This window comes from Chamaea fasciata, unplaced genomic scaffold (genome assembly GCF_029207755.1).
Source record: "Chamaea fasciata isolate MVZ Bird 193981 ecotype frontalis unplaced genomic scaffold, bChaFas1.0.hap1 SCAF_1, whole genome shotgun sequence".
NCBI classification, from domain to species: domain Eukaryota; kingdom Metazoa; phylum Chordata; class Aves; order Passeriformes; family Sylviidae; genus Chamaea; species Chamaea fasciata.
The window spans coordinates 83,921,525-83,948,770 of record NW_027094086.1 but is presented as its reverse complement, the minus strand read 5'-3'; the positions used below and the strand labels follow the sequence as shown (position 1 = coordinate 83,948,770).

The window sequence follows — 27,246 nt, the reverse complement described above, 5'->3', positions numbered from 1 at the left end:
GAAATAAGTATCATGAGACATTTTCACTTCAAGTAAAATTTTTCAATTTGCACATTTTCAAGTTAAGGTGCCATCACGCATATATTTATGATGTTCATGCTGTTGCTGCATAAAGTTGTATGGAGTTGTATAAAGTCTGAAGCAAAGATAAAAGAGATAGCCTTTAACACTCTTACTGACCCAACAGAGCTGAGACACACACACTCACTGTGGTTTCAAGATGAATGTAAGTTATACCAAGCAATTTCCATTCTGTGGCACTACTTACACCTTCTAAAAATCACATTATTACTACCCTTACTGGCTAAAATAACCCCTCAGGCAATGCCTTCCCACGGGTTTTCAAGTCAACAGGAACAGTTGGGCATAATGTCATCGAGACCCTGATGAGAGAATGAGAAGAATTCGTTTCTGCTTTCAGCCCTGCCAAATTCTTCCTCAGTGGCTGTAACAGAAGTCAATAATGCATCTTCCAAGAAGTTTGGCCTGGGTATGCCCAGGACAAGGTCTGCTACCATGTCTTTACACAGACCTAACTGCTTCAAGGCTGCAGGGGAGATGGGAGGAAGTACTGTTCTATTAAAATTATGCTGATTTAAGTGAGGCAGATCTCTTGAGCAGTAAGTGCAGCTTGATGTAAAGCTCCAGTTTTATAGAGTCTTACCATGAAGACAAATAGTTGCACAGTACACACAACATCCTTGTCTGTCTGTCTGCCTCACAGAGAAACACCATCCAGGCTAATAACCATTCAAACAGGATATGGAAAACTGTCCACCTTTAGGTTAATGGTTCTGCATCTACCTTACTCTAGAGAGCTATGCAGCCATCATAAATTAGCATAATTCTACTGGTTTGAATGGGATTGACTTGCATCAACTGAATTGCCAGTTCTCGAAGGAAGAAAAGATTTATTTCTAAAAATGCTAAGACAAGCCACCCAGCACCCCTGACAACCAGGATGCCCTCCTTGTGCTGTTCACCTGGACTCAGCATTGGGAAGTTCAAGATTCAGCATTATTTCTCACACTAGAAAGCTGTCATCTTTTCTTCTGTACTGCTCATCTCTCTTTAGTTCTGCAAGTATGAAATAAAGAACATCCCTGGCTGCCTCCCAGAGGGGTCTCAGCCTTCCCAGCAGGAAGGAGGATGACTGCGATGAGAGGGCCTCCTTTACAGGGAGGGCAAAGATGAGGAAAAGGGGGGGGATGGGATCTCAGAAGAATGGACAGGGATCATAGGGACCACCCAGGAGATAAAGAAAACATGGGTTGAGGGGAAAGCTGGGGAAGCTCCTGATCATGTACAGTAGCTAATTGTCAAATTTTAACCATTTAGCCTTTTAAATCTCACTCCCCCCCCCCCCCCCTTTACACTCACACAGAGCAAAGGCATAGTTTGTGTCCAGAAGTAACAGCTTGCAAAGACATTTAAAACTAAAGCAGATTTTTAAATTTAGCAGAGCTTTCTCAGTGTTTTCTAATCCTGGCTCAAAGGCTGAACTTGGTTAAAATTTGTTACAAACAAGAATCTTAAGAAGTTCACAGACTTTGATGAGCTTTGCTAAATTTAAACCTACAGTGAAATTTTATAGGAAATTACAGACTAAAAATGATACAGCCATGAGGAGAGACCATAGCAAAGCTTCTTGTACATGTTTCTCTCTTGTAAAGCTCTGCAGGTTGGCTGTCACAAAACCTGGCTCCTTGTGCAAGCCCTAAGTATCTCTTCTCCAGTGCTTTCTGGTCCAGGCTTTCCCACACACAGTAATGCATTCCCAAACATGAGTTTACAGTAGCCCCTGAGAGCAGAAGGGAACTGGAGCACCGGGGCCTAAAAGCCAACCATTGTTCCCAGAGGCAAGCAGCCCCACAAGGCACATTGCCTCCTTGTCTCCAGAGGGAACGCAGGCACAGGGCTTCTCTCCACCACCCAATAGGCTGGGGCACACAAACACTGTAATTTGGTGTTAAGTAGGTCAACCCCCTACTTTAATTAAAATGAAACTCCAGACCTTTCCCCTTCTACCTCCAGTTACGTTTTATTATTGCTTAGCTAAACCAAATGTACTGTGGTGGTGGTTCCTTCACTTCCTTCCCTGAACAAGTCCTCCACAAGAAGCTTCCCCCTTTTCCCTTCTTGCCCTGACAGCATACTGTCATGGCTCTCTCCACCCCTAGGTCCAGGGGCTCCATTTTGATCCAGACCCAGACACTCAAATCTTGCCTGAGCTGTGTTGTAGGCATACATTGGCCCCATCCTGTTCCCTGATATACTGGTTCATTCACTCTCTCTGGAGATGATGTCCAGTCCCTTCTGTTGCTCCTGACTGGAACTCTGGATGAACTCCAAACTTGCTTCATCACCTTGCCCTGGCTGGGGCTGCTGGTGAGACCTTGTTACCTTTCCCCCCTCTCTGCCCATCCAGCTCAGACACTGCAGGACTGTACCCTGGCTGATGAGGGCATTGCCTGGGCTGGGGTCACTGTCAGTGCACAGCCTGTCAACCTCATGGTGCAGCTCCATTCCTGCTGCACCCTGAAATTAACAACCACTGCAACTTGACAGGGACCTTCTCCTCAGAGAACCACCAATTAAGACTCATGGCATACTTACTCTTTTAGCACCTGCAACTAGTGGCAATAGTTGCAGCAATAGTAGTGAGATCCATGAAGGGTCTGCCATCTAAAACAGGTATGGTGAACACATCATCTGGGAACATGGAAGAGACCAGAATTACAATGGAACTACTACTGAAAGCAGGGTATGAGGAGGACAGTAGGTTAAGTCTGATGAACCAAATGAAAAACGCGAAAATCAAGACAGCGTGTGAAAATCAAGACAGCAGAAAACACGAAGGGGCTGCAGCAAAGTCTTGGGAAATGAGCAGGGACACTGAAGGTGTCTCCAGTTATGTTGAGGGTTCCTTTAGAGACACGACCATGCACGAGGCAACGTAGCATAATCTGTCTTTTGGTGACCTATGGAGGAGAGTGACCCACCCAGCACAGCAAATTTCTCTGAGGCACAATGACTCAGCAGAGGAAGGTATCAGGTTCAGGTAGTAGGCTTTTCCTCACTGCACAGGAGGAGGGACTGCTGAAGAGCAAAACCTGCTACTCACCAGCCATCTGATGTACGTGTCACAGCCAAGGCTTGCCATGGTTCTGCTTTGCCAAGGTGGCATGAACACGGATCTACCATGTGCAGAAAGGACAAGCCACAGAGGCAGCAGGACTGGGAAGCCTGAGACCAAACTTCCCTCAAGCCCTGGCTTTCATCAGACCTTCTTGGGGCCTTAACAAGAAACTGATATATTCTTGGCTCACATTCTGCAGAAATAAGACATTAATCTACACCTCTTGTCCAGTTCCTTATCTCCTGCTTTTCTGCCTATTTTGCAAGGTGACATTCATTTAATCTGGGCAGAGGTTAGACTAGAAAAGATGTCATGCCTCCAAGAAGATATAGAAGTAAATGAATACACTAATCTATCACATACACGTGCTTAGAAACATCCCATACCTAGAAATAGCCAGGGCATCAAAACTGACTGCTGCATAAACTGTGACTCACTACATCAGACTGAAGAGCAGAGGGCAGTGCTGCTCGGCAGATCTCTCCTGCCATCCCAGAACCACTGACCCAGGTCTATGAAAATTTAACACTGCATCTCATCATAGCATCTCATCATCATACTCCTTACTTGCATGCAGCAAATTCAAAGAAAATGAAACCAATTATGACATTAAATGTTGGACTAATCTTATTCAGGAAATCATTTAATTCAAGACAAACAATGAGGTGCTATTATTTTAATTTCTCTTTCCCCCCAGGAAATTGTATTTCTGTGCCTGCAAAAGAGAGTGAGAATAACCATATATTGTGTCCCACAACTGATCTGCAACACTCCTTAAATGCCTGTCTTTTTTTAAAGGGGTCATTTCATGCACACTGTTCAAAAGTTGGAGTTTTGCAAAGGCCGTAATGCAAAGCAGCATGTACATTAAGTGTATTTTATATATTTATATTTAAATATACTGAATTTAGAAACGTGTATTTCCGTATCTGTCACTATCAGAGCCACAGGAATCTTCAAATAAACTATTTTAGTAGAGATGAGTTTCAGGAATTTTATGTAAAACAGGCACTGAGCAAGCTCAGTCACTGGGCAGGCCACATACACACGCACACACACACACACACACGTATGTACCTATATATATATGACCATAAAAAGTGTGTATATATATATACACACACACACACACACATATGTACCTATATATATATGACCATAAAAAGTGTATATATATATATATACACACACACACACACACATATGTACCTATATATATATTTGACCATAAAAAGTGCAAAAGTTCACTCACTATGTTAGTTTCATCCCACTCCTAAAATGCTGAACATTTTAACGATTATGTTCTCTGAGGCTGTTAGAGATCTACACATGCAGGCTTTGTATTTTTTTCAGAGGTGCTCCAGCATAGAGCTTGTCTTGTTTTCTGCCAACATAGATGCTATAAAATCATGCTTGATTCAGTTTACTCCTTTCCTCCCCTCCCCTCCCTTCCTCCCTTTTCCTCAGCCTTATCCTCCTCCTCCATGTTCTTGGGTGGGCAGATTCATGGGGAGACTTGGTTTTTAGCATAGCCACCACCAGGCAGTTTGTTACTCTCCTGAAGCACATCTGGGCTTTATATCAGGCCTTTAATTAATCCTCAGTGAAAGCCAAGCTATGACATTTTGACTGGGCAGGCTCCAGTTTTGGACAGGTCTTGATTTATTGCGACTGAGTCTCAACCTACTTTGATTTATTTCAGCTTTGGGGAGGAGGGCAAGAACTGAACAGAAAAAGCACTGTTGGATGCAGAACATGTGATGCACGTAAAGGACCTCCAGAGTACTGTGGACCAAATGACAAACAGCTCAGACAACTTACAATAAAAATTAAATAAAATAAGCACAACTGATGAAAAGATTTTTGGTGAAAGAAATCACTTAAAGCAACAACTACCACTATCGAAATGAGCAACAACAAATAATAAAAGACTCAGTGAACTAGCATCAAATGATTTGGCAGAACGTGCCAACGAAGGAAGCTCATGCCTTATCTCTAAGTAAACAATAAATCCCTGGTCACTCATTAATGTTAATCATGCCTCTCATCTGCATTCAGCTAAATACAGAGAGGCAGGACCAATGCTTTCCTGATGAGTCTCTTCCAAAGAAAAGGATGTTCTGCTATTGTCTGCCAGCTCTCCTAGGGTGGATGTCCTTCTGCAGGTCCCCCTCTCAAACCACACCGTGCATGACATGAAACGTGCCAAGTCTTCTGGACAGTGGGAACAAAGGCAGCCAGAGCCAAACTGTTCATCTAAACAAAGTGACAAACACCACAGTAACAGGAGCCACTGAATAACAAATCCAATCTGCTCAAGGTATAAATCTTTGCTGTTTCTGTGGGCAAACCTGTTCTCTTAGGCCCTCTTCTTGTTCTGTTTTAATTCAAATTCTGTTGAACAGACAACTTGGCAAGTTTTTTCTGACTATTATTGTAGCTACTTCCAATTAATTCCTGTTCTGTGTACATTGCAAAGGAACTCAGCATCTTGAAAATTCTAATAGAAACAAGTAATTTTATTGTTTTCCTTTAAGTATTTTTGCTAAAAATTCAAATGCCCTTATGTATCCCCTTCTTGTATTTTCTTCCCACCAACTGAAATTCAGACTCTTTTGTGTTTTTTCTCCTCTAACTATGGGGATTTGTGGCTCTATTAAAAGAGAAGAAAAAAAATGAAGTTCCAGCAACTGAAAACCAAAAAAATTTTCAGTGTAAAAAAAACTGGTACTTTATATTTCCAGACATCTATCAGGCTTTGGTGCCTAACAAACATTTAGTAGAAAAGGATGCTTTTGTAAAAGACTGGGCACCAGCTGCTATTAAAATTTCAGTAACACCTCAGATGCTACCTCAACAGTCCCCACACACAGCCTTGGAGGACAAATCTTTTTTGCCCTCCTGTTATTCCCTGTAACACAAGACAGAAGGAGCAGCAATGCATGCACACACATGCAGGCTTGCTTCTGCGCATTTGCGCTGTCACAAAGCAGAAAAGGACACAAATTGGTTATGAAAATATATGCATCATCTTAAAAAAGATTACAACCAAGAGACTGAAGACACTAATAAAAAGGCATCTATGTGTTAATTTTTAGGTTTCAGGGTGAAATCTGGAAGAAAGCTCTGCTGTACATGATTGATCTGATGCCTGTGTAATTTAAGGCCACAGTCCAGCTGTGTGCTTTGCCACCATGCAGGTAAGCAGTAGGATTTAAAGTTTAAGATGACTTGGGTCTTCTGCTAATTAGAAACAACTGCAGGGGTGTTCTCAATCTAATCTGCATCACTAGTGACTAGTTTTATCATCTGTAAAAAGATTATTTTAGCAGCAGTAGGCTGACAGGCCTATTTGTGCTGGGAGGTTACACAGGGAACCTGCATTTGCTGTCTTCTTTCCTAACCAAGTGGGCAGAGCTGGCTCTGTGTGTCCAACACAAAACTACTAATTCTGCAGAAATACAGAATATTCATAAGGCAGTAAATGGGATCCTGCTCCTTTTAGTTTCAGGAGTAGAAGTCTAATTATTGTTAAGTACAATGCTCAAGTCAAACTTGTCTACCGAGCACATCCTTTCCCTCACCTCTGTTCAATCTGTAAAAAAAACAAATCATCAACACCTAATGCATATGCTTGCTACTTTCTATGCATGTTTTTTTGACCCATTCAGGCTAAAGAATTTCAGGATACTTTCACGGGCAGAATCAAGCAGAGTGGTAGCTAGTGGCTCACTTTGGCCCGAGAGCAGGTGATGACAGCAGAGCATTCCCCTAAAAACTGGGGTCTTATTCCCCACCTTGTATTGCTCTCACATTCCCCCCAACATGAGGATGCAGTGTTATTTCCATCAGCTGTGGTACCCCTGAGTGTAAACTTGCTTTTTTTCTGCCAGGCAGTGCTTCTTTTAGCTGCTGGGGAGTTGGTTCTGGGTGGGAATGCAGATCTTAGTTTTCATCCTGAGCTGTTTATCCTTGCTTAAAGACAGTCTTATTTTCCAGCTTCTATCTCCTTCATGAAATAGAAAAGTGTGTGTGATTTTTCCTTCCAAAAAAGTGTAGTAACACTGTAAACTCCAGCAGTACTTTCTAAAACCAACACAGATAGAGTCTGCAGTGACAAGTTGGACTGTTTCACTTAAGGAGACTTTATATGAACCAATATCCCAGCAAAAGTCCATATCTAAGCAAAAAGGATCACTTTAAGATGCTTCTAATAAAACTATCAGCTTGGTTAGGAGTCAACTTTTTTGCAGGCTGCTCCAGAAAATAAAAAACTATCCAAGACATTTTTAAGATAATGATTTCAGAATTTGGATTTTTCTTCCTTGACTTGAAATATTTACGACACATTGTATTAAAATGATCAGGCTGCTCAAATCAGCACAACTAATTGCCTATCATCAGCATGCAATTTCATGACACAGTTTCTGTCCAAACCTCACATGAATAAATAAAGCCAAGGGAACGGAGCCTTGTTTCTCTTGACTTTAGTGTATTCTAAAAGTAAATGTAAAATGTGCATGATTCTGCTATTATTAACAGTTTTTTAATGTAATTATTCCAAAATTATTGTGGCAAGAATGATGATTGATTTACTTTCAGTTTGGGCGGACTTTTTATTCAAACTTCTTTTGCAAGTTATACCTTTACACATGTGCCTGTTGGTTTTACACTGCCTTTCTTTAGATGTGACCTTACGAACACCAGCAACAAAAAGGCCTTCTTTGAGGAAAGTCTAATTTATTTAATTACAAGGAGTGGGCAGATATGCACCAATTCCATCATTCTGTCAAACTTGAGACTGAAAACTGGCACTGGGCAGGCCAGGTGAAAACTCTTTATTATGCTTCCTGGTTTTATTGGTAATGTGTTAAATGGCATTTTACTGTCTCCTGAGGTCACTTTTAGAGGCAAAGTGCGGCTGTCCTATCACAGGTGTACTGTGTAACTCTGGGCAGGCACAGAGTCTCTTTCTCTTCGACTGGCCTGCCTGTGCACAGATGTAAGAAACAGTGAATGAAGTCCCACTAAAGCCAATAATCACATTAGTATTAGAAGATTTCACTCCAAACCAGTTCCTGCAGCTGGTTTTCAGCAATGCTGCTCCTCGGGTTTTCCAAGGGGGCAATGAGGGAACACACAGCCCTACGGTCCTCCTGGGGCTTGAGCACTTCACACATGTCCTTACCTTTTATGGATACCTGGATAAATAATACATTTTCTAAAATAGCACACATACATTTTTAAGATGCCATTAAAATGCCCTCCCTAACATTACAGTGTTACATTAAGCTTGCTCAGACCATAGGAACTTGCACAAAGCACCAACCAACAGCAGTTCTAAATTGCTACTACCTGTTCTTAAAATACTTTAAAAAGAAAAAAAAATAAAAAGGGTTCTCCTAGAGATAGGCACTAGTTAGCCTGGAAAAGGTTCCCAAGGGGGGTCCCTTTCCCCTTGGAAGGGAAGCTCCTTAGTGCTGCACTTTGGCATTCCCAGAAAACAGAACACAGCAGAGCCCTGCTGTATAGCAGGCTCCTCCTTGCAACCCAGTATCACTCCTGCTACCAGTATTATCAACTCAGAAAGATACGTTCAGCAGTGTCTTGGATAAGGGTAGGGCATGTGAGTCACAAGGTGTTATGGGCTGAAATAAAACAATTATAAAATTAAAATTATAATGAAGAAAGAAAGTTATAATGAAATAATTATCAAATTAACATAAACATGAAACATGCAAATATCAGAGCAGTGGGGAATACCATTCTATCTCATGCCTTCTGATACCTTTCCAGTATTCCAAGATCTGCTTGTAATCTGGGAGACAAACAGTTTTAAACCTGCAGTGTTTTTAGTATGTATCTACCTTGGATATCAGTAATAATACTGGCAGTAAAATGAAAAGGCTATACAAAATATTTTCCCCTTACTTCCCCTTTAAAATGAACATGTTATATTAAAAACCTTATGCTTGTTGAATTTAAAACACCTCAGACGAAGAGAGAAATTCCCACCAGACATGGAAAAGTAATGTTGGTCTGGAAATAAATGCAGCACAATAAATTAATAGGAAGGGGGAAATGTGCCTGTACTGCATAAGAAATATACTGCATTAGCAACACAGAGCATTACTTTTTCTTGTAACATAAAGCACAGTGCAGCAAGATCATATGATTTGTGCCAACTTTTCATTATGTCAAAAGCAACATGTGTGCCTTGTATTAGACCATTAGGGTTGTCGTGATAAACTATTACTGTGTAGAGTAACATCTCACTTGATAGAGGTTAAGGCAGGAGTTCATGCTCTACTAATGCAATTTGCTGCTTCTTAAAGAAATCTGTTGTGTAAGTGTACATACAAGAAGGAAAACCATTTGATATAAAAAAAAAAATCCAACCCATTTCTAGATAAGGAAATAATAATGCACAACTTGCACTAAAAAAATCAGCTTCTAAAATGTATACATCTTATTATTAGGAGCAAAGCTAAAGAGTAAGCAAATGTGCTTGGACTGCATTCAATTCTACAAAAAAAACCCTACTAAGTCCTCCTTGCAGAGAGGCAACATTTCATATGAACAGTTACGGATCCCCGGATTTTCTTCCTCAAATGCAATACCAGAAATCCTTTTAATCCCACTGCCAAACAGAAAATGTGGAAGCAGATGTGTGGGCCTACTCACGTCAGAAGCACCGCTGAAATCCTTATTCCACTAGAGGTAATGGAATGGCTGCTGAGGCTGCTCACACCAGGAACTGAGCTGCAGACCTGCAGGGTGTGTGAGGAAGGACAACTGCTTGGTTCCTGTCAGACTCGACCTTCCTTCAGTGCAGGAAGCACTGGGAAGGTTTGAAGGAACCTGCTGCCAGGGCCCTACTTTTCCTTTATTCTCCTCTTTGATGGCCACAGGCAAATCCATCCCAGTCACACTGCCAAGCTGGCTGTGAAGAGGGGACAAGAAAACACCAATGTTGCTCACTCACCTTGCAAATGCAATGCTGGTCATTGCTGAGGAAACACACAATGCTCTCGTTGCAGAAATCATGTCAATTTTGAGAGGAAGAGAGAATGAAATCAAGCTTACTACTAGACAGTAAGCTTTCTTCACATCCTTAACTTGCTAACCAAGTCAGCCATCTCCAGGGAAAGCTTAAAATGGGCCAAAGAAAGCCAACTGGAAAGTTCAGCTGCTCTATCTTTGGATCATTAATGTTGGTTGTTAGGTCAAGGCTTCATCCAAAAACACCTACAGCTAAAATTCAAGTATTTCTGCTATAACTAAAAGTGGCGTATTAAGTGCACCCTGTGGGTTTGGGGAATGTTTCCTATTCAAAAAAACAAACCCCCCAAAAAAGTGTGGGGTTTTTTTCCATACCCAGATCAGGAAAGAACAGTCATTCTGCTGACAACCAATCTTCTCAATAATGCACAGAATATTAACAGCTAGTGTAAAATAAAAGTGAGCCCTGACGTTTTAATCTATCTGAAACTTCTTTCAGTGAAATGATCTGAAGTTGGAGGACTAAAAACTTTGTTTCTGGGAATGCATTGCTTGTGATGTTTTACTGGCTTGATTTCAAATGAAAACAATTATTGTATAGTGAGGATGTTACCACACAGACATAACAACACCATTAACTATTTTTGACTTCCAGTGTAAATTGAACCATTATAGGGTTTTAAAAATGTCGTCATTAAATTTTAATGATCTGTTTTAAGGGATTTTTTTTCCCCTTATTAAAATTCAAACTAACTATGCTATAGCGATTTCTCAAAATGTGGTACACTATTCTAAGCTTCAAATAAATCTATAAATCATAGATTAGTTAATAAAGAGAAACTATCTGGGTTATTACAGGTGGGGCTGGTAGCAGTACCTGTTATTAATGTTGCCTAACATTTACCAATAAAAGATGCTGCTTCCCATATTTTAAAATGTTGCCAAATGCCAACTGACTGAAAAATAATTCTGAGTTCAAACGTGGGCACACCTGGTTGATTTTTTATTCCTTCCCCCCCCCCCCCCCCCCCATCGGAAAAAGAGCAAAGAAAGGAAGGGAAAATGTCAATTGAAGTGATACAACTAATTAAAAAATACATTTCATTTGTATTAAACGTCAATATTTTTTCCATGAGCTAGCCGTTTTCTTGTTGTAGAGTAAGAGTTTGAAATTTTGCAGGCAGAAGCCTAGAGAATGTTTAGGAGAACATTTCCTTCATGTTTGCCTTAAACTTGCCCAATTCATAAACTTCAGGCAGACTACAATAAAAAAAAAAAAAGGTAAAATCCTGATTTACAAGCACTGAGGAGAGACGTGTGAGACCTTTGCTGTTAAATTTTGTGAAGTCTATGGTGAACACACTCCATCCCGTGATGGGTGTGGTGGTTTCCCTCCAGGCATGGCGGCAGCACTGGACAGGCTGTCTGGTGCATTCACTCCTAGGTCCAGGCAATCCCATCTCCCTCATGAGATTCATCTCTTTCCCACAGTCTCATCTGGAGTTACCCCAGGTTAAAATCACAAGTCTGACAGGAAGGTGGAACAGCCTTTTTTTTTTTAAAGGCTGGCTTGTTTTCACCCTGGTGCTATACTGCCACCACCACCTTGTCCTGCAGCAGAGGTGGACTCAATGATGGTGCATTATCTGCATTAAGTACCCTCTCTGCTGACACCCATATGCTTTCTACAGGCCTTAGAACACATGAAAGGATAGCTCCCAAATATGGACCCTGTCATAATTTTATCTGGGCTTTCACACGTCGACAGTCAGAGCAGAAAACTAAAATCATAGGAACACAGCATACATTTACAGTTATTTATGCAAAGTGCCTTAATGTGGTATTCTCAGGAAGAACAAGCTGCAAAAGCAGAATTTGTCAGGAGGTCTCTTGTAATTGTGTTATTTGATAGAAGAGATACTTCATTCAAGCCACAACGGCAAAATAGGTCAGTGTCGGAAATATGACAACAATACATAATTTATCAATTTGGAAACCTTATATTTGAAAGAAGCCTTAGTCTAACCTTTCCATCACTCCAATTGAATTGAAAGACCACCGCTGCAACAAGACCACTCAGAAAACCACCAGGGTGGCCTTGATAATAATACACGTATCATTGCTGAGGCACAGGAAACTAAACCAGATGGTTTCGCTGAGGAAAGCACTTTTTTCTGGCTTTGTAAAGCCTAAAAACACTAATAGGTCAAACATGAAAGTGCTGAAAAAGAAAGTTAAAGGAAAATCTCTGTAAACAAGAAAAAATATTTATTTACATATGTGTTTCCCTCACAGAAAATATGTCTGCTAGAAAATAAAAAGGGGAAAATGATGCTACAGTTCTGAAATAGATCAGGAGAGTATTCTGAAAGGTCTAACACCAACAACACTTACAGTTGGACTTACAGTGCACCACTGCTGGAAATCAATGCCATATGATGTGTATTAGACAGAACACCTACATATTGTAATTAAGAACCTTTTCTTGCCTCATTTTTATGTTTTAACTATGGAGATCATTCACGTCGATTGCAACAAACTACTTAATTTCTTGTACGATCTCTTATTATCAATCATCTCCAACTTAAAGAAAAAAACAGCACAGTAATGAGCCTCTCAAACGACATGAAATTGAAAGTAATTTCCACCAAAATCATCCATGCACACAAACATACATTCGCATGCACACATTTTATACAGGGTGCATATGTGTGTGCATGCGCACATGAATAAAGGGTGTTCAGGTTTCTCAGTTATGCTGTAGTTATTTAGAATCATATTATTTGCAGACTTCAGCATCTCAAAAACCACAATAGACTTGGTTTGGGTTTGTTTTTCTTTAGTGTAGACATCATCCACATGAGTAAAATTAAGATGATAGTGTGTTGCTCTTCTGAGAATTGCAACTATTTCTAATAGTCAAGAAGTCTAATCTAAATTACATGCACTGAAAGAAATGCATTATATGGTCTTTTAGTTGCAGTCTTATTTACCAAAATGTAAGCCTTTATTTAGCATTAAAAGAGAAAACTTTCACTATCATGGTTATTCTGAAACATGTTCTCTCTTCATAAGGCAAACTTTGCCCGTATTTTCAAAATCTGAAAGAAGATGTTTGAGAATTATACCTACATTTTGCTGGCACCAAATCATGCTTGAATGGAAAGAAAACATAATTGTTTAAATTTCAACTTTTTCTCTGCTTGTATGGGAGAATGGAGAAGAAATGTACACTGAGAAGAGCTTCACTATATGCTCATAATTTGTGGCAGTTCATTTTGGCCCTGCACAGATATAGCCTTGGGGAAAATGGTCTTCAGTCCCACTCTGAAGTTTGCAACTAAAACCAGAGAAATAAAAGAGTGGTTTCTGAAGCCAGAAGTCAAGTGGGGCCACAGATGCCCTATAGAGCTGAGGGAGCCTGATGGAGCCTACCTGGACAGCAATAAAGAGAGAGGAATTACATCAGTGTGTAACAGAATTTTATTTTGATTCTGTATGAGAGTCATGGGGCGGGAGACACCTGTTTGGTGGCCAGTGACACCACCTACCACTTCATATCAAGGCAAGCTCTTTTCATAGGGTTGGAATATTTCAGTTGAGGTGCAACACGTACAAATAATTAACTAAAATAATGATGCCATGAATTGACCTTGGACATCCACTTATCTATGTCTTTTGCCTTCTCTCAGTCAGAGAGAAGACTATCATTACTTCTGGGATCTGCTACTCCAGAACTCTTTTGTGTCATGAAGAAGTGCCTGTATTGCAGTGCCAGTGCCTGTGGATCAGTTCTGGGTCAACTTCACATCTTTGATTTGAAACCAGCTGAGACTGTGCTCTAACCACTTATACTGGCTGTATTGTATCCTGAGAACTGGGTCATTATTTGGATGGATGATTGAACATATTACTGTGGTCAAATGTCACTTCCTTGATCCTGGACACCTATCTCCACAAGTCCTAAATATTTACATGAGGAAATCAAAAAGTATTCTGCCCTTGGCAAGAGCATACTTCCTGTGGGAAGATGTTGCTTTCTCAAAAACATTTCAGCATGAGACTTAGTTCTACATTAAAGATTTTTAAGCTATTAGAAAGAATCAAGGATGGAATGCTCATTGTCTCATTGTCTTTGATACACATGCTTCTAGAAAAGGTACTGCTTCAGCAAGTACCTGTCAAGAGTTTTCTGAATGTTCAGTAGTAGTTCCAAAGGAGCACAGCCTATCAAGCTTTTCTCCTAAAGGTTTTCACAAGTCCTGATGCTCTCACAATTATTTCACCTCGATGGAAGCAGTTTAGTGCATAATCACCTCAACTGGAGCAGATTTGATTTAATTTGAAGATCAGTTTGGCTTAATAGAGCATTAGTTATGCCACCTCAGACAAGCTGATAGAAAGAAAAAGTTCTATGTACTTGGAAATACAGAAAATACACTTTACCTGGATGTCTATACACTCATACTGAAACAAGCCCGTCACTGAGGGTTTAAAATTATTTCTTCACTTTTATGAGAAGATATTGACTTTTTACATAAAACCTAATCAGTAAAAAAGGAAAAGCATTTTTCACTTCAGTCCATACAAAGGTTAATCTACACTTCGAAACATGCCTTGAGTTCATGAGCCAATCTCAGAAGTTCATGAGGTATTGATAGTTACACAGACAGATACAACTGACTTTCGTGTTATAAACAACAGTCCTCAACAAAGCAAGACTCTCACAAACAAGAATTCAGCTGGGAGGGTGTAATGATTACTCAGAAAAAAACTTTAAGTCTTAGCAGACTAAGGTAAAATGTTACCCCAAAAGACAATGCAACCTTAACACTACAAGAAAATAACAAAAGAAGTAGAAATGCCTCGGCCAATACTCTTGCTGGCTGACTCCTTTTCTTATGCACAATAGTAAAGTAAAATTCTAAATAATTCTGTCTGGCAAGAGTTTTTATATTTAAACATATACACAAACATACAAGAAGGGCTTTCCCACAACAGCAGTGGTAGCAGTTGTTTCCAAGGGTCAGTTTCTGCCTATTAGAATAGTAAGTAGAAAAATCATGAATAAAAGACCAAGTGATGCTGACTAGAGATTGAAACAAAGATTACATTTTACTATCTAAATTTCCACATGTGCAAAATGGTCTAAGACAATAAAATGACTGTGTATTTTCTTGTGCATTTAACCACATATGATTAAGTGCACAAGAAATTAATGTATGAATCAGCACCAGAACCAATTAAAAAGAAAGTAAGATGGAAAATTCTCTCTTTAAGCAGTTTCACTGTTTCTTAATATGCTTGGTTGGACTGTACAATAAATTACTATATTACTTATTTATAAACAGTTCTCTTTTGCTCTGATTGTTTTCTTTTACATTATTTAAATATAAATTAATGGGAGCCAATTCCCATAGTTTCTAAATATCAAATGCATCCTGATTTCACCATGAATGCAGGCACACACCTAATTTTAAACTTTTGACTAGACATGTAATTAATTGAATTGGAGCCAATTATGACCCAATTATGAGTCCTCTGTAATTATTGCTTGACGTACTGCTAGATTTCTATTCAAGGCAAGAGAAAATATTTCTGATCTTCTATGAATACCTAAAGACTATTTAAACTGCTACCTTTGACTCATTCTTTTAGTTTTGTAAAATCAAGATTGAGGGGCTTTTCCAAGCTTTCATCAGCGCAGTATTTCTACTGTTTGTACAACACTGAGGTATGGGCAGTGCAGTTGCAGAAGAGAACCTGAGCGTTAGCAGGTGATAAAGAGGAAACTGAAGGAAAGCCAGAAAAAGCCTCAGCTGTTTAATGGAGGCTGGTGGTCTACAGAGCAAGGCCAATGGCATCCTGGTCTGTACCAGCAATATGTGGCTAGAAGGGTGATTCTTCCTCTGTACTCAGTGCTCAGTACTGTACTCAGTACTCTTATGGCTTGCTATTGTGCTAATAATTGAAAATACCCTGCAGATAGTCTGCAACAAATAAAGGGTACGTTATCCTCACAAAGCAAAATAGTACACAGAAGATTCATACGTCAATAGCACTGATATATTGCTTTGCCCTCGTTCCAACTCAGTGGCATTGATCATCATCTCTAATGCAATCTCACGAGACTTGTGCTGGATCACAGCGGAGTAAATAATGGAGAAAGGGAGAGCAGGAGGCAGCAACAATTTCTGCCAGTATGTCAAGAGTTACTAAATTTAGTTTAAAAATTATAATCCCTCACCAGAAATTTTCAATGTCTACTTATTTCTATCCTGTTCTCTTCAAACACTGAATTGAATCCTTTCTTTCCAGTGAGTTGGACTTCCCAGTTTTCATTCACCAGCACAATGCTATTGTACCCTGTTCCTGCAGGTGGCAGTTCAAGTGCCAGGTCAAAATCCTAATCAAAGTTCTCCACTGATATGAACCTATGTTTAAACCTCAAACTTCTGAATCATCTGCTACTAAAGCTACCCTCAACCCATCCCTCGATGATGGGCACCTACATGCTTCAGTGCAGGCACACACTTCCATGCTTTACTGTACACAAAGAAGTCTGCCCAAAATCACAGTGGCTGTCAAATGAACTCACACAACCAAAGCTCAAGAGTCATGAACACTGCAGGTGCTTTGTAACCACCAGATATTCTCAAGTCCAACACACAAAGGATACTGTCTCTCCATGAAGTCAATGCGAGTTTGCTCATAAGCTTTCATGAGATCAGGAATTGACCCATAATATTTCACAGAACAACAAAAAGGAATGTATTTATGGTTTTATTATTATCCCAAATAAGGAAATAAGAAGGAAGAAAACACAGTACATGGTCTAGTCTATATGCACATGTGTTACTTGTATTAATATCGATGGGATTTAAAGCTACATATAGAGAGGATAAGATATATCCCTATGTGTTCAGCCATATGCTTAAGGAAGCTCCCAAAATGCTTGTAAATATGATCATGCTTTCTAACTTATTATGTATTTATTTGAACAACGTTAAATCTCTAAGCCCTACTTTCCAGTCCATTAAAGCCTCAAATAATAGTTTATTTCCAGTTTAAAGTTACCCTATCTTTTAGCCATTAGAAGGCTGCCTGTAACCACATTTCCACAATACTCAGGGAATTAGAGAATTGATAATAACTCTCCCATCATCTGAAGGGGTACCTCTCTGGGATGAGAAATACTCAAGATGAACTATATTTTAGTGAGGAATTCTTTCCAGAAGATTTTGGGACAGGTCCAAGATGTGTAGCTGAAAGGCCTGGAATGTTACTTGCACAAAAAACATGTGTTTGTTCCATAGACCTCAGAAAACTACATTCCTTCTGGAGGCCAAAGGCCTTGAAAGCTAGTCATCCTTCTGGATAGACCTCTTGATTTTTAAGGGTTGAAAGATAGCCTCGATAGGCTGAGGGAGCTGGGCCTGTTCAGCCTCCAGAAGAGAGGGGATGAATCATTGTCTATCAGTATCTGATGGGAGCATCAAGAGGATGGATCCAGGCTCTTGGAGGTGCCAAGCAACAGGAAAAGAGGCAGAGAAGCAATTGACACACAGGAAGTTGTGCCTGAATGTGAGGAAGGACTTCTTTACCGTGCAGGTGACTGAGCACTGCTACAGATTGCCCAGAGAGATTGTGGATTTGCCCTCACTGGAGGTATGCAAGAACTGTCTGGACACAATTCCGATAAATGATCTCTAGGATGATCCTGCCTGAGCAGGAAGACTGGACCAGATGAGTCACTGTGGTACCTACCATCCTGACCCATCCTGTGATTCTGTGAACACAGGACAAGGGCCTAAGCCAGAAGGCACAAGAGTTACTTAGGATTGCTCTTAGGGAAGAAGACTTCAGGATTCATCCCATGATTTATGACCTAGTGCAATTTCTGTTGGAATGAGAGAGCTGAAGTCTTTATGAAATATCCAATACCTGTTAACAAATTATTTTCATTTTGTTCATGCAACTGATCATTTTATTTGACTTACCTTTTACTTCCTTTCAGTTGAGACTTGGTAACTCATTTTATGATCACTCATGACCACAGTTTTATGCATTAAAAAGATAACTGGGATGGTTTACTGGTTTCACTGCTTCAACCAATGTTGTAGCCACAAACATAAAACCATAGCCATGGAGGAACAGTCATTGCATTCATGGTGCCCTTAGCATCTCACATGCAAATGCAGCACAGAACCAAAGACAACTTCATTTATAGCTGGCTGCCAAAACCCACCTTCTTCAGTTGCTTGATGTAACCCTTTTAATACCAAGGCAAGATGGCTGTCTACCTTTTTTTTAATGTCATCCAGCACATCAGTTTATAGAGGTATTAAGATTCTGCTTTCTTGCTCTTTTTGATCATAAAGAAGATTTGAGAGCTCAACTTTTACTCTACATTTAAAGTCTCAATTTATGATAAAAATCAGACTTTTGCCTCTTATTTTTTAATAAAGAAAACCAAAACAAACAGTCGTCATCTTTTTAAACTACATCAATGAATGGTGAAGTCAAATCCGGTTTCCCAGCAAGGAATTATTAAAAGACAGAAATAGTCCAATGACCACAGGAAATCTTTAAGCACCGAAATGGGGACAAAAATCTCCTGGGGAAAAGACAATATTTCCTACATGGTCATTCATGTCTCCTTGTAATACAATACAGGGGTATTATTTGTTTGTCTGCTTAAGCAGATGGGTAGAATAAAATTAGAAACAAATCCTGACTACACAAACATTTCAAACACTAAATGCAGGCTTTTGTGTTCCAATACCTGCCATCACAACTATGTTGTGATGCTTCTTTATAATGTATAACCAAAGATGCCTTTGATCATTAATATAGACCTATTTTTTGCCTTATTAAAAAAAGGTCACCAACCTCCAGCAAGATCTTTCACTTCAGGTCATACTGCATCTTGCTGAAATCTTAATACTGGTCATAAAATTTGTCAAAAGAATAGAAGAAATACTCTAAAATAGATACACATTGTAGTCAGACCCCTTCCCCAGGAATTCAGGCAAAGAATGTAAACCCAAAGATTTATTTTTCTGTTCAGGTCATGCCTGGGGTAGACTGCTGTGTTACTAAATTCCCTAATCTGAAGTCAAGAGCAAAACAAAGTTAACAGACCTCAATAGGAAAAAAAAAAAAAAAGAAAAAAAAAATCTTGAGATAGCCCCCTGTGGACCATAACCTGAAGTTACAGCAATATAAGTATTTTCCCCTCCACAAAGATGATTCTGAAAACATCCCACAGCTTACCTCAACGTAGTCTCTGGCATGGCCCCAGTCTCTCTTGGCATCGAGATTGCCCAGGCTGAAACAATCCAGCTGCCCAAGGTGAATCTTTGCTACTGACCGGCTAATCTTCCGAGTGACAAAGTTAGCCCCTGGAACACAAATAAAAGGTAGTGTAGCATAGCCACAGTGGCAGATAGCTGACCACAGGAGACACCTTGTACAGCTCAGCACACGGCACTTTCAGTCTTCACTCAGTCCCCTTGCATGCCATCTTTTATCATTTGAGCAAGCTAAGAAGCTTCCAGTCCAAGTGTCACATTAGTTGCAGTTTCACAGCAAACATCTTTCTTTGTGGGACTTCTTAAGCATTCCTAATTTGCTGCCTCAGTATTCATTCCAGGCATAAAGCCAAAGAAAATCATTTGGAATGTCAGTTCTTAAACACAAAATGCAAAAGGTTACATAAAGAAGACAGACATCTTAGACCACCCTCAAGTTTTCTATTGCCATTTCTTTTTTCCTTTTTTAATTTCTTGTTTCAAGGAATGCATATATCTAAATAAATGTGTTTATTATTAAAAAAAAATGAGACTATGCAAATACTACTTATTCTCCAAAGAACTGTAATGGCTAAATACATTCTACTTTTCTAGTTGTTTGGGATTCTTTGTACCTCAGGTTCAATTAGATCATGAAATTGTGATTTCAACTTTTTCAGTAAAAGACTGTACTCTATTTTACCATATTTCAGTATGCTGTTCATTGTATTTTCTCTGGGAAATTTGTGTATCCATTTCTGCTTCCAGTGGAGTTGCTTTAAACAATATTCTTTGTTACTTATTTTCAGATCTTGATTTTCAGATTATGATGGCTCTGTTTCTAAAAGGTGGTCATCGTCTCCTCAAAAGCAGAAGGATTTGAATTTAGACCAGGAGTTTAGGCTAAACAAGCCCAATGGCATTTGCACACTAATGAGCCACAAAAATTAAAATTACATGCCTTTTTAATAGCTAAAAAAAGATATGATTAAACGGTGACAGATGATACCTCCTCCAAATGAAAAACAAGAGAGTTAGTGAAAATGTCTGTAGTTGTAAAATGCTTTTAACAAATTTCAAAAGTTTCAAAGTAGCTTATACATTCAATGCATACATGTAGTTTTTTTCCTTAAGGAACTCTGCTCTTCAGATATGTATCTCTATATGTTTTGTTCTTGTCAAACAAACAGCAGGTTGCTGCAACATAATTAAATAACGTGAAACGTCTTTTTCAGACTACTAGCTTTCCTGTAATGCCAAGAGCACTACAGTAATTTTCTATGTTATTTGACTCTATTAAAAGTAAAAAAAAAAAAAAAATTAAAAAATCATCTGGAATTAAGAACTTAAATAATTCAGACTTTACCACAGGATTAAGATAGAATTTTACATTTTCATCAACTGCTGAATTAACTGCCATTCCAGTTATGAGCCATTTAGGATATATCATCAATTTGCACCTGCTTTTTAAAGGAGGAAAATCATATAATTTCCATATCCCCTGAAAAGTTGTTCATACACAAAGGACGCTTCCTATACAGTGTGATTTGCAAACTTTCAGAAACTAAATATACTCCAGAGTCTTTTTCAAAGCAAATTTCTCAGAAGTTGGACAGTACCAACACTGTGACTCTGCTATTTGAACTTGTGGAAGCAAAGTACTGTGGGTTCTCCTGTTCCTGGCTAGACAGGCTTGCAGCAGGAGTGGAGTTCTGGCTTAACAGAAACCAGTGACAGGGTCTCTTTGGCTTAGTCAGACTGGTACCTTTCCAAAGACTGTTTCCATTTTTAACTTATCAAAGTGCTTTGAGACCTTCAAACAGATTATTGCTAATTAATTAAAAACAGATTCAACCTACGGCGAAAACTTACTAGGACTAGCTCTGAAACTTCCTAACCTTCTGCATCAAAATGATTTCACTTAGCATTTTTGTTCTGCAAATCACAGTTGAAGGAACAGGTTTCTTTCTAGGATAAAGTAGATGGTTTAAAGTTCCAGGCTGCAACTGAGTAGTAAGCAAAACTGACTGCTTTCAACGCTACATTCCCATTTGCAGCAAAAGCAATGAGAGTTCTAGTCACCATCCGCATTACAGCAAGTTTTACTGTCAACCTGCACAACTAATGAGTGTCAACTTCCCTTTTTGAGCAAATGCTTCCTCAGCATTAAAAAAAAAAAAAAGCAGCATATTAGGTTGTGTGAGGGAAAAACTTTTGTGGTATCAATTTAACTTTATTATGTGAAAGATACCATGCAAAAAAGAGCTGATTTGTCTAGCACAGCACAACAAATACTAGTAACTGCTGTCTTCTCACAGAGACACTGTTAACTGGAGAGAAACAATCTTCAAAGATATTCTCCAAGCAAAATCAGAATATTCCTCAAAAGGCTGAAATGAAGAAGTAGAGAGCACCACAAAGAAAACGGAAACCTTTTTTTTCCAGAGATATTCCAGTAAGGGTTCCACTACCTAATTCCAACCCTCTTCTTGGAAGTGCCTCAGCATTAAAGCTGTGGATGAAAACTATGCTACTGTTCATTCTGAGAAATGTGATTAGAAAACTTTTCATGCACCCAAGGATTGAATGGCACATTTCAGAAGCATTTAAATGATATGGTTCATAAATAATGTTTAAGTACTGATTCTCTTCAAACACAGTATCTTAAAATATCCCATTACACTCTATGTTTGATCCCATGTCATTAAATCCACATCGTAACTAGAATTTAAGCTGGTGCCCGCTGGCGTCATACAAAGTAGTTAAGGCTATGTCAGCATTTCCACTAAAAAGCCCAGTCCTGGAGGTTTGCAATTTGGCTATGACATTGCTGTGGTCTGAAATTTAGCAGAAATAATATCTTTTTCCTCAGGATTGAGTCTATCTAAAAGGTCTAGGCAAAATGTTACACATATCTTTGTATAACTGAATACAAAGTACCTTTTGAGGCACAGAAATGGTTAGCTCCCTTCTTGGACAGGGGGTAGCGACGACTTGCTAATGTTGAACACACAAGAGCATTTTTTCCCCACAAAGCAGCCACTCAGTGCCAGGAAGTTTACCATCAGAGCTGCTGGTGCGTTAACCACTTTACCCTTTTTGTTGATTTTCATCAGATCAAGATGATGCAGCAGCTAAAACGCCACCAGTTATCACAGGTGAATAAGGCCTAATTTGTTATGCTATTAACCTTACTCATTCATCGGGAAATGTGTTGGTGATAGTGACAGAAGCTACCTTAGATTGGTAGAAAAGAGAGATGTCAGAGTTCCATATTTGTTTCCTGGCTCTGCACTGCTTCCTCAGTTCAGAGAGGTTTTGTAAAACACAACTCATTGCTCACACCTACTACGAATAAATTTGGAGTGTTCAAAACTCAGCTACACAGTTGATGTATTTTAACTTATTTGAACGCTTTTTCAAAATGTGTGTGGGTGGCAAATGCCTGGGAGCTCACTTTCCTACAGTAACCCAGAGAAGAGTCATTCTTGCTGTCGGGTGGGCCAAGCATGCTGGGCTAACTACCTTGCATAGTTGTCTATGCAGCCAAATACATCCAAACCATGATGGGCCACAATATGCATTGCTATCGGCAGCACTGGAATTGCTGCAAGGCAGCGTTAAAGATGTAGCCAGGCAGAAGAGATATGGCCAGACCTAGTGAAGGATGCTTTGGTGTGTCATTTCAGTGGTTCCAAACAGCCCTAGTTAACAGGGGCTCACAAGTTCTTACATTTTAAAAGGAACCTTTAACAAGAGTTTTCATGATATTACCAGCTATTTCAGGAACCCTGGGCATTAGCTTAGATTTGTTTTCAAAACCCAAGCCCTCCCTTTGAGATCATTAGCATTCCAATAGGAACCATAAGGTCTGATTTACAAACCCGATTTATCCTAGACAGGATTTAAAGCAAGGATTCCTCATCAGGCAGACCTGATCTGTAAAACATAACTTGTCAGCAAAGCACTGCAGGAACAATATGTCGATGAAAAGAAATAGCAGAGGTATAATGCAATAGCTTTTGTTCTCCAGCCCAGGCCTGTCGCCCATTGTGTTGCCTGGCTCAGGGTGGAAAACAGCTCATCCCTTCGAGAAGGATGCTGCCTACATCTGGCAACAATACAGTTTTGAAAGCTGGACATATCTCTCATTAACACATATTGGAAACAATTGCTTTAGGAGGCATGGTCTTAATGCACCTACAGTTCCAAAGCTGGATCACCCCAAGACAGAAAAAAAGTAAATCTTAGTCTCTGCATTAGTACCCCATTCCTTTTATCAGCACTGGGGTTTCACCCTTTGTCAGTCATCAGGGAAATGCCTGTTTGAAGTAGGTGTTTTCTCTGGATCCTGTGGTTTAGAAGAGGCAACCAAATGGATGAAGGAGCTTTGAGCCACTATTTTAGTATCTGTTTCTTTTCAAGAACCCTCATTTTCCAAACTCTCAAGACTACATACAAAACCCAATTAATGATAAAACTGTGGTGTTAGGAAGACTGCTCTCCCTGTAAAACACTAGTTGTTGCATGCCTAATAAAATCCATTATTAACCCTAGCAATATCATAGAATGACAATCAATCTTATAGCGATCAATAGCAGTCCTTATCTATCAACTGAGATGCAGTCTGAGAAAAATCTACCAAGTTCTGGTAACAACTTTTTTCTTCATTTTGCATAAAATATGATGAAAAGGATTCTGTTTCTGAAGACACTGACACAAGAAAAAGGTTGAAGTTTTGGGGTTTTTTTCCTCCAGGTTTCTGCAGTTCTGGCACAGATTCTCATGGAAGTATAACATGTTCAAACACATTGTGTACCCAGTGCTTCTACTAACCCAGAGAAACATATTTCTTTTAACATGTACTTGTCGTAAATTATACATTTAATGAGATCATTAAAACGTTTTGATTGCCTGAAAATTCACACTACTCATTATTTCCATTCTATGAGAACCTTTTCCATTTTTTGTAATAAGCTGAAATGAAAAAACAAAGCGACACCAGGATCTTCTAAGAAAAGAAGCCTTGAATCTCCTTACACTGATGAAAATCAATAACAATTATTCCAGAGCAAATGGATTTATTGTCATTGTAAACCAAATGAAAAATCAAGTTATAGATCTTTAAGTGAACCTTCCACATTTTGGTTTTAAATGGAATTTTAAACTGTGTCTTGATCAAAACCACTGATACAGTATTGCATTTTGGTAAAACTAGTAGAGCAGTTACTTAATATAAGTTAAGCACTCATGCATTTAAATTTTGAATGCATTCAAAATTTAAAATAACAAATTGTTCTCAAAACAACAATTGTACAAAGTAGAAACATCACTTTTTGGAAATAAAGGGAAAATCATTGTTAAAAGTGATAGTTTTTTCCTTCTGCTTGTCATCCTGCATTTTACTAAATTTTACTCAGCAAATATGTTTGAATGAGCTTGCCATAAAGCCCACAATCAGATTTTTGCAAAATGAAATATATATGAAATAAGGGTGATATGATTCATAAGCAATTCCTTGTAAAGTCATGCATGGGAAACATCTTCCTGACTGGAGCAATAAATCATTTTATTTCCTGAAACATGAGATATAGTACTTTAATCCTTACATTTTAATCCTGTATAGCATAGCTGGAAATACTTTGTTTCATCATAATATGTTCAATCTTTTTCTCTGTTCTTTAAAATTTTAGAAGTAGGTTATGGTAGGGGTTTTCTCAGATTTTTTAGTATATTTGTAATGTTTTTCAAACATTTTCAGTTTACATACACCAAACTATTTACCAATGGACATGTATCTTTCTCTAAACTGGAAAGATAAAGCTACGGATATTCTTCATCAATCCCCTGGGAAACAAGTAACAAAAACAAGTAACAAAAAAAAATTCCACAGATCCCAGACTGAAAGCTGTGGTCCAGAAACATGAGGATAAAATTGTCCCTCTTTATCAAGTGACCTTCATTTGGAACTACTTTGAAATGTGTGATTTAAATAAAATTATGTGGTAGTAATTCCTTTAAATACTGCTAACAAAGACATCAATCAGCATATAAACTGAATTATTTTGTTTAATAATACATTGATACACATTATAACCTTTACAAGGTCAAAATATACCGGTTCTCCTTGGCCCCATTTTCCATTAGCACATCAGTTTTCTACAGAAATATGGTACTGATGCCTTGGGTGCCCATTGTTTAGATAATGGAAAATGAACGACTGAAATACTTCTAGATTTCAAAAGTGAGGAGGCTAAAGCAGAAAGATAAAGGCATTGAGAGGTGGGAATCAGCAGGGGAGGGCAACACAGTGGAGGGTGCTGATGCTCTTCAACCCCAGAGCACCTCTGCCCCTGCCATCCACATGCACACAGAACATTTGGACAGCTGAAGGCTACAGGAGGTCATTGAACTATGTGTGGAGGGAACACAAATTATTACCTTTTATGATCTAAGTGGAAAATGAGAATGAGAGACAGTCTTGTGAGGAAACAACAAGGTACAGAGATGCAGAGGGAGCACAGAGAGTAGGAAAATTTTTATTTTTCCCAGTGGGTGAAAAGATAACACAAGGCCTACCTGAGGGGACAACTAGTAAGCCCTATAAAAAGTAGGGGACACAGAAGTAGGGGAGGAGACCTACCAACCACAACCAAAGGATGAGAATCAGAGGTGGTGTTTGCCACAGCCCAAGTCACACTCCCCAGTGACTCAGTGGCGCTAACCCTCCCCTGGGCATCTGTCATCAGGGCTTTAGACTGCTCATGACTGTTCTGCATGCAAACAGAAATAGGTTTCCACCTCTCAAAAAACAATGACAGCACCATTTCTATGACTACACAGCAGCAGCTCTCTAAAGTGACTGTGAAAAAATGATGTTTGATTAGCAGACAATCTGCATGTGTAGGGTGTAACACAAAGCTATTGGATTTCGCAATGAAAATACCACTATTTGGGACTAATTACACTTCTCAGATATATCATATGGGGTTGCTAAAAGGACAGGGTGATATACCAGCAATAACAGTTGGCCAACATGTGCTATTTTAGTATATTTCCTCCATATAATTTTTCTTAAATTAAAATATTTTCCCCTCAGGAACTGTACACTGAACAGGAAAAGGTGAGGCATCAAAGATTCTAATAAAGGAAAACCCAAACATTAATACTGAAAACAATATGTAAAAGTGTTATTCCTGTTCCCAAGTTTATGTTGCTAATGGTGCTTACATAAACAGAGCAGCGTTTCGCTTACAGAAAACTTAACCTTTTGCTCCAGATTATTCACTTTGGTTTTTTTAATCACAGTTCATATACACCGCATTGTAAAACAAAGGTAAGTCTCTTCAGCCACTCTGATTTGCTAATATTCATTTGAGCTGTGTTTTAATTGTACAACTAAGGTTATTGAATTAAATCTCTCATTTCAGCTGTCACAGAATTAGGCAAGCCCTTGCATGTGTGAGCTGTGAGTAAACATGAGTGTGCTTGTCCATCAATACAGACTCTTTACATTGTTAAAGCTTGTGTAAACAATTGTTGTTAAGTACATGCTTTGCTTAATTGGTGCTACAATAGCTAGAACTGTATGCAACCAAAAGTAAAATTCAGCGCTAGTGCAAAATCGAATTATCCTGCAGTCTTAGACAACTTGCACAAACCCCCCTGATTTTAGCTTCTCTTGTTTAATGGCTATTGCAGTTCAGAGATCTGTGCTCTTAAATTCAACACCCCTTTCCTTTTCTCCCTGTCTTTCCCCTCCTCCATCCTCTCAGCAACCAGTAGCACATCAAAAACATTGCTGTTCGATGG

The 27,246-nt window shown here is 39.1% G+C and overlaps 1 protein-coding gene across 6 annotated transcripts in view; it reads right to left on the bottom strand.

Annotated features, from left to right (window-relative positions):
- GMDS (GDP-mannose 4,6-dehydratase) overlaps positions 1–27,246 on the bottom strand; it is a 418,193-nt gene that overhangs the window by 216,210 nt on the left and 174,737 nt on the right. For 5 of the 6 annotated variants that reach the window (XM_066187065.1, XM_066187072.1, XM_066187111.1 and 2 more), the window contains exon 7: positions 19,418–19,545. In XM_066187065.1, the coding sequence (XP_066043162.1) occupies positions 19,418–19,545 (128 nt within the window). Of the gene's footprint in view, positions 1–9,823; positions 9,910–19,417; positions 19,546–27,246 lie in introns of all 6 variants that reach the window. The other variant, XM_066187101.1, reaches the window with a different exon arrangement.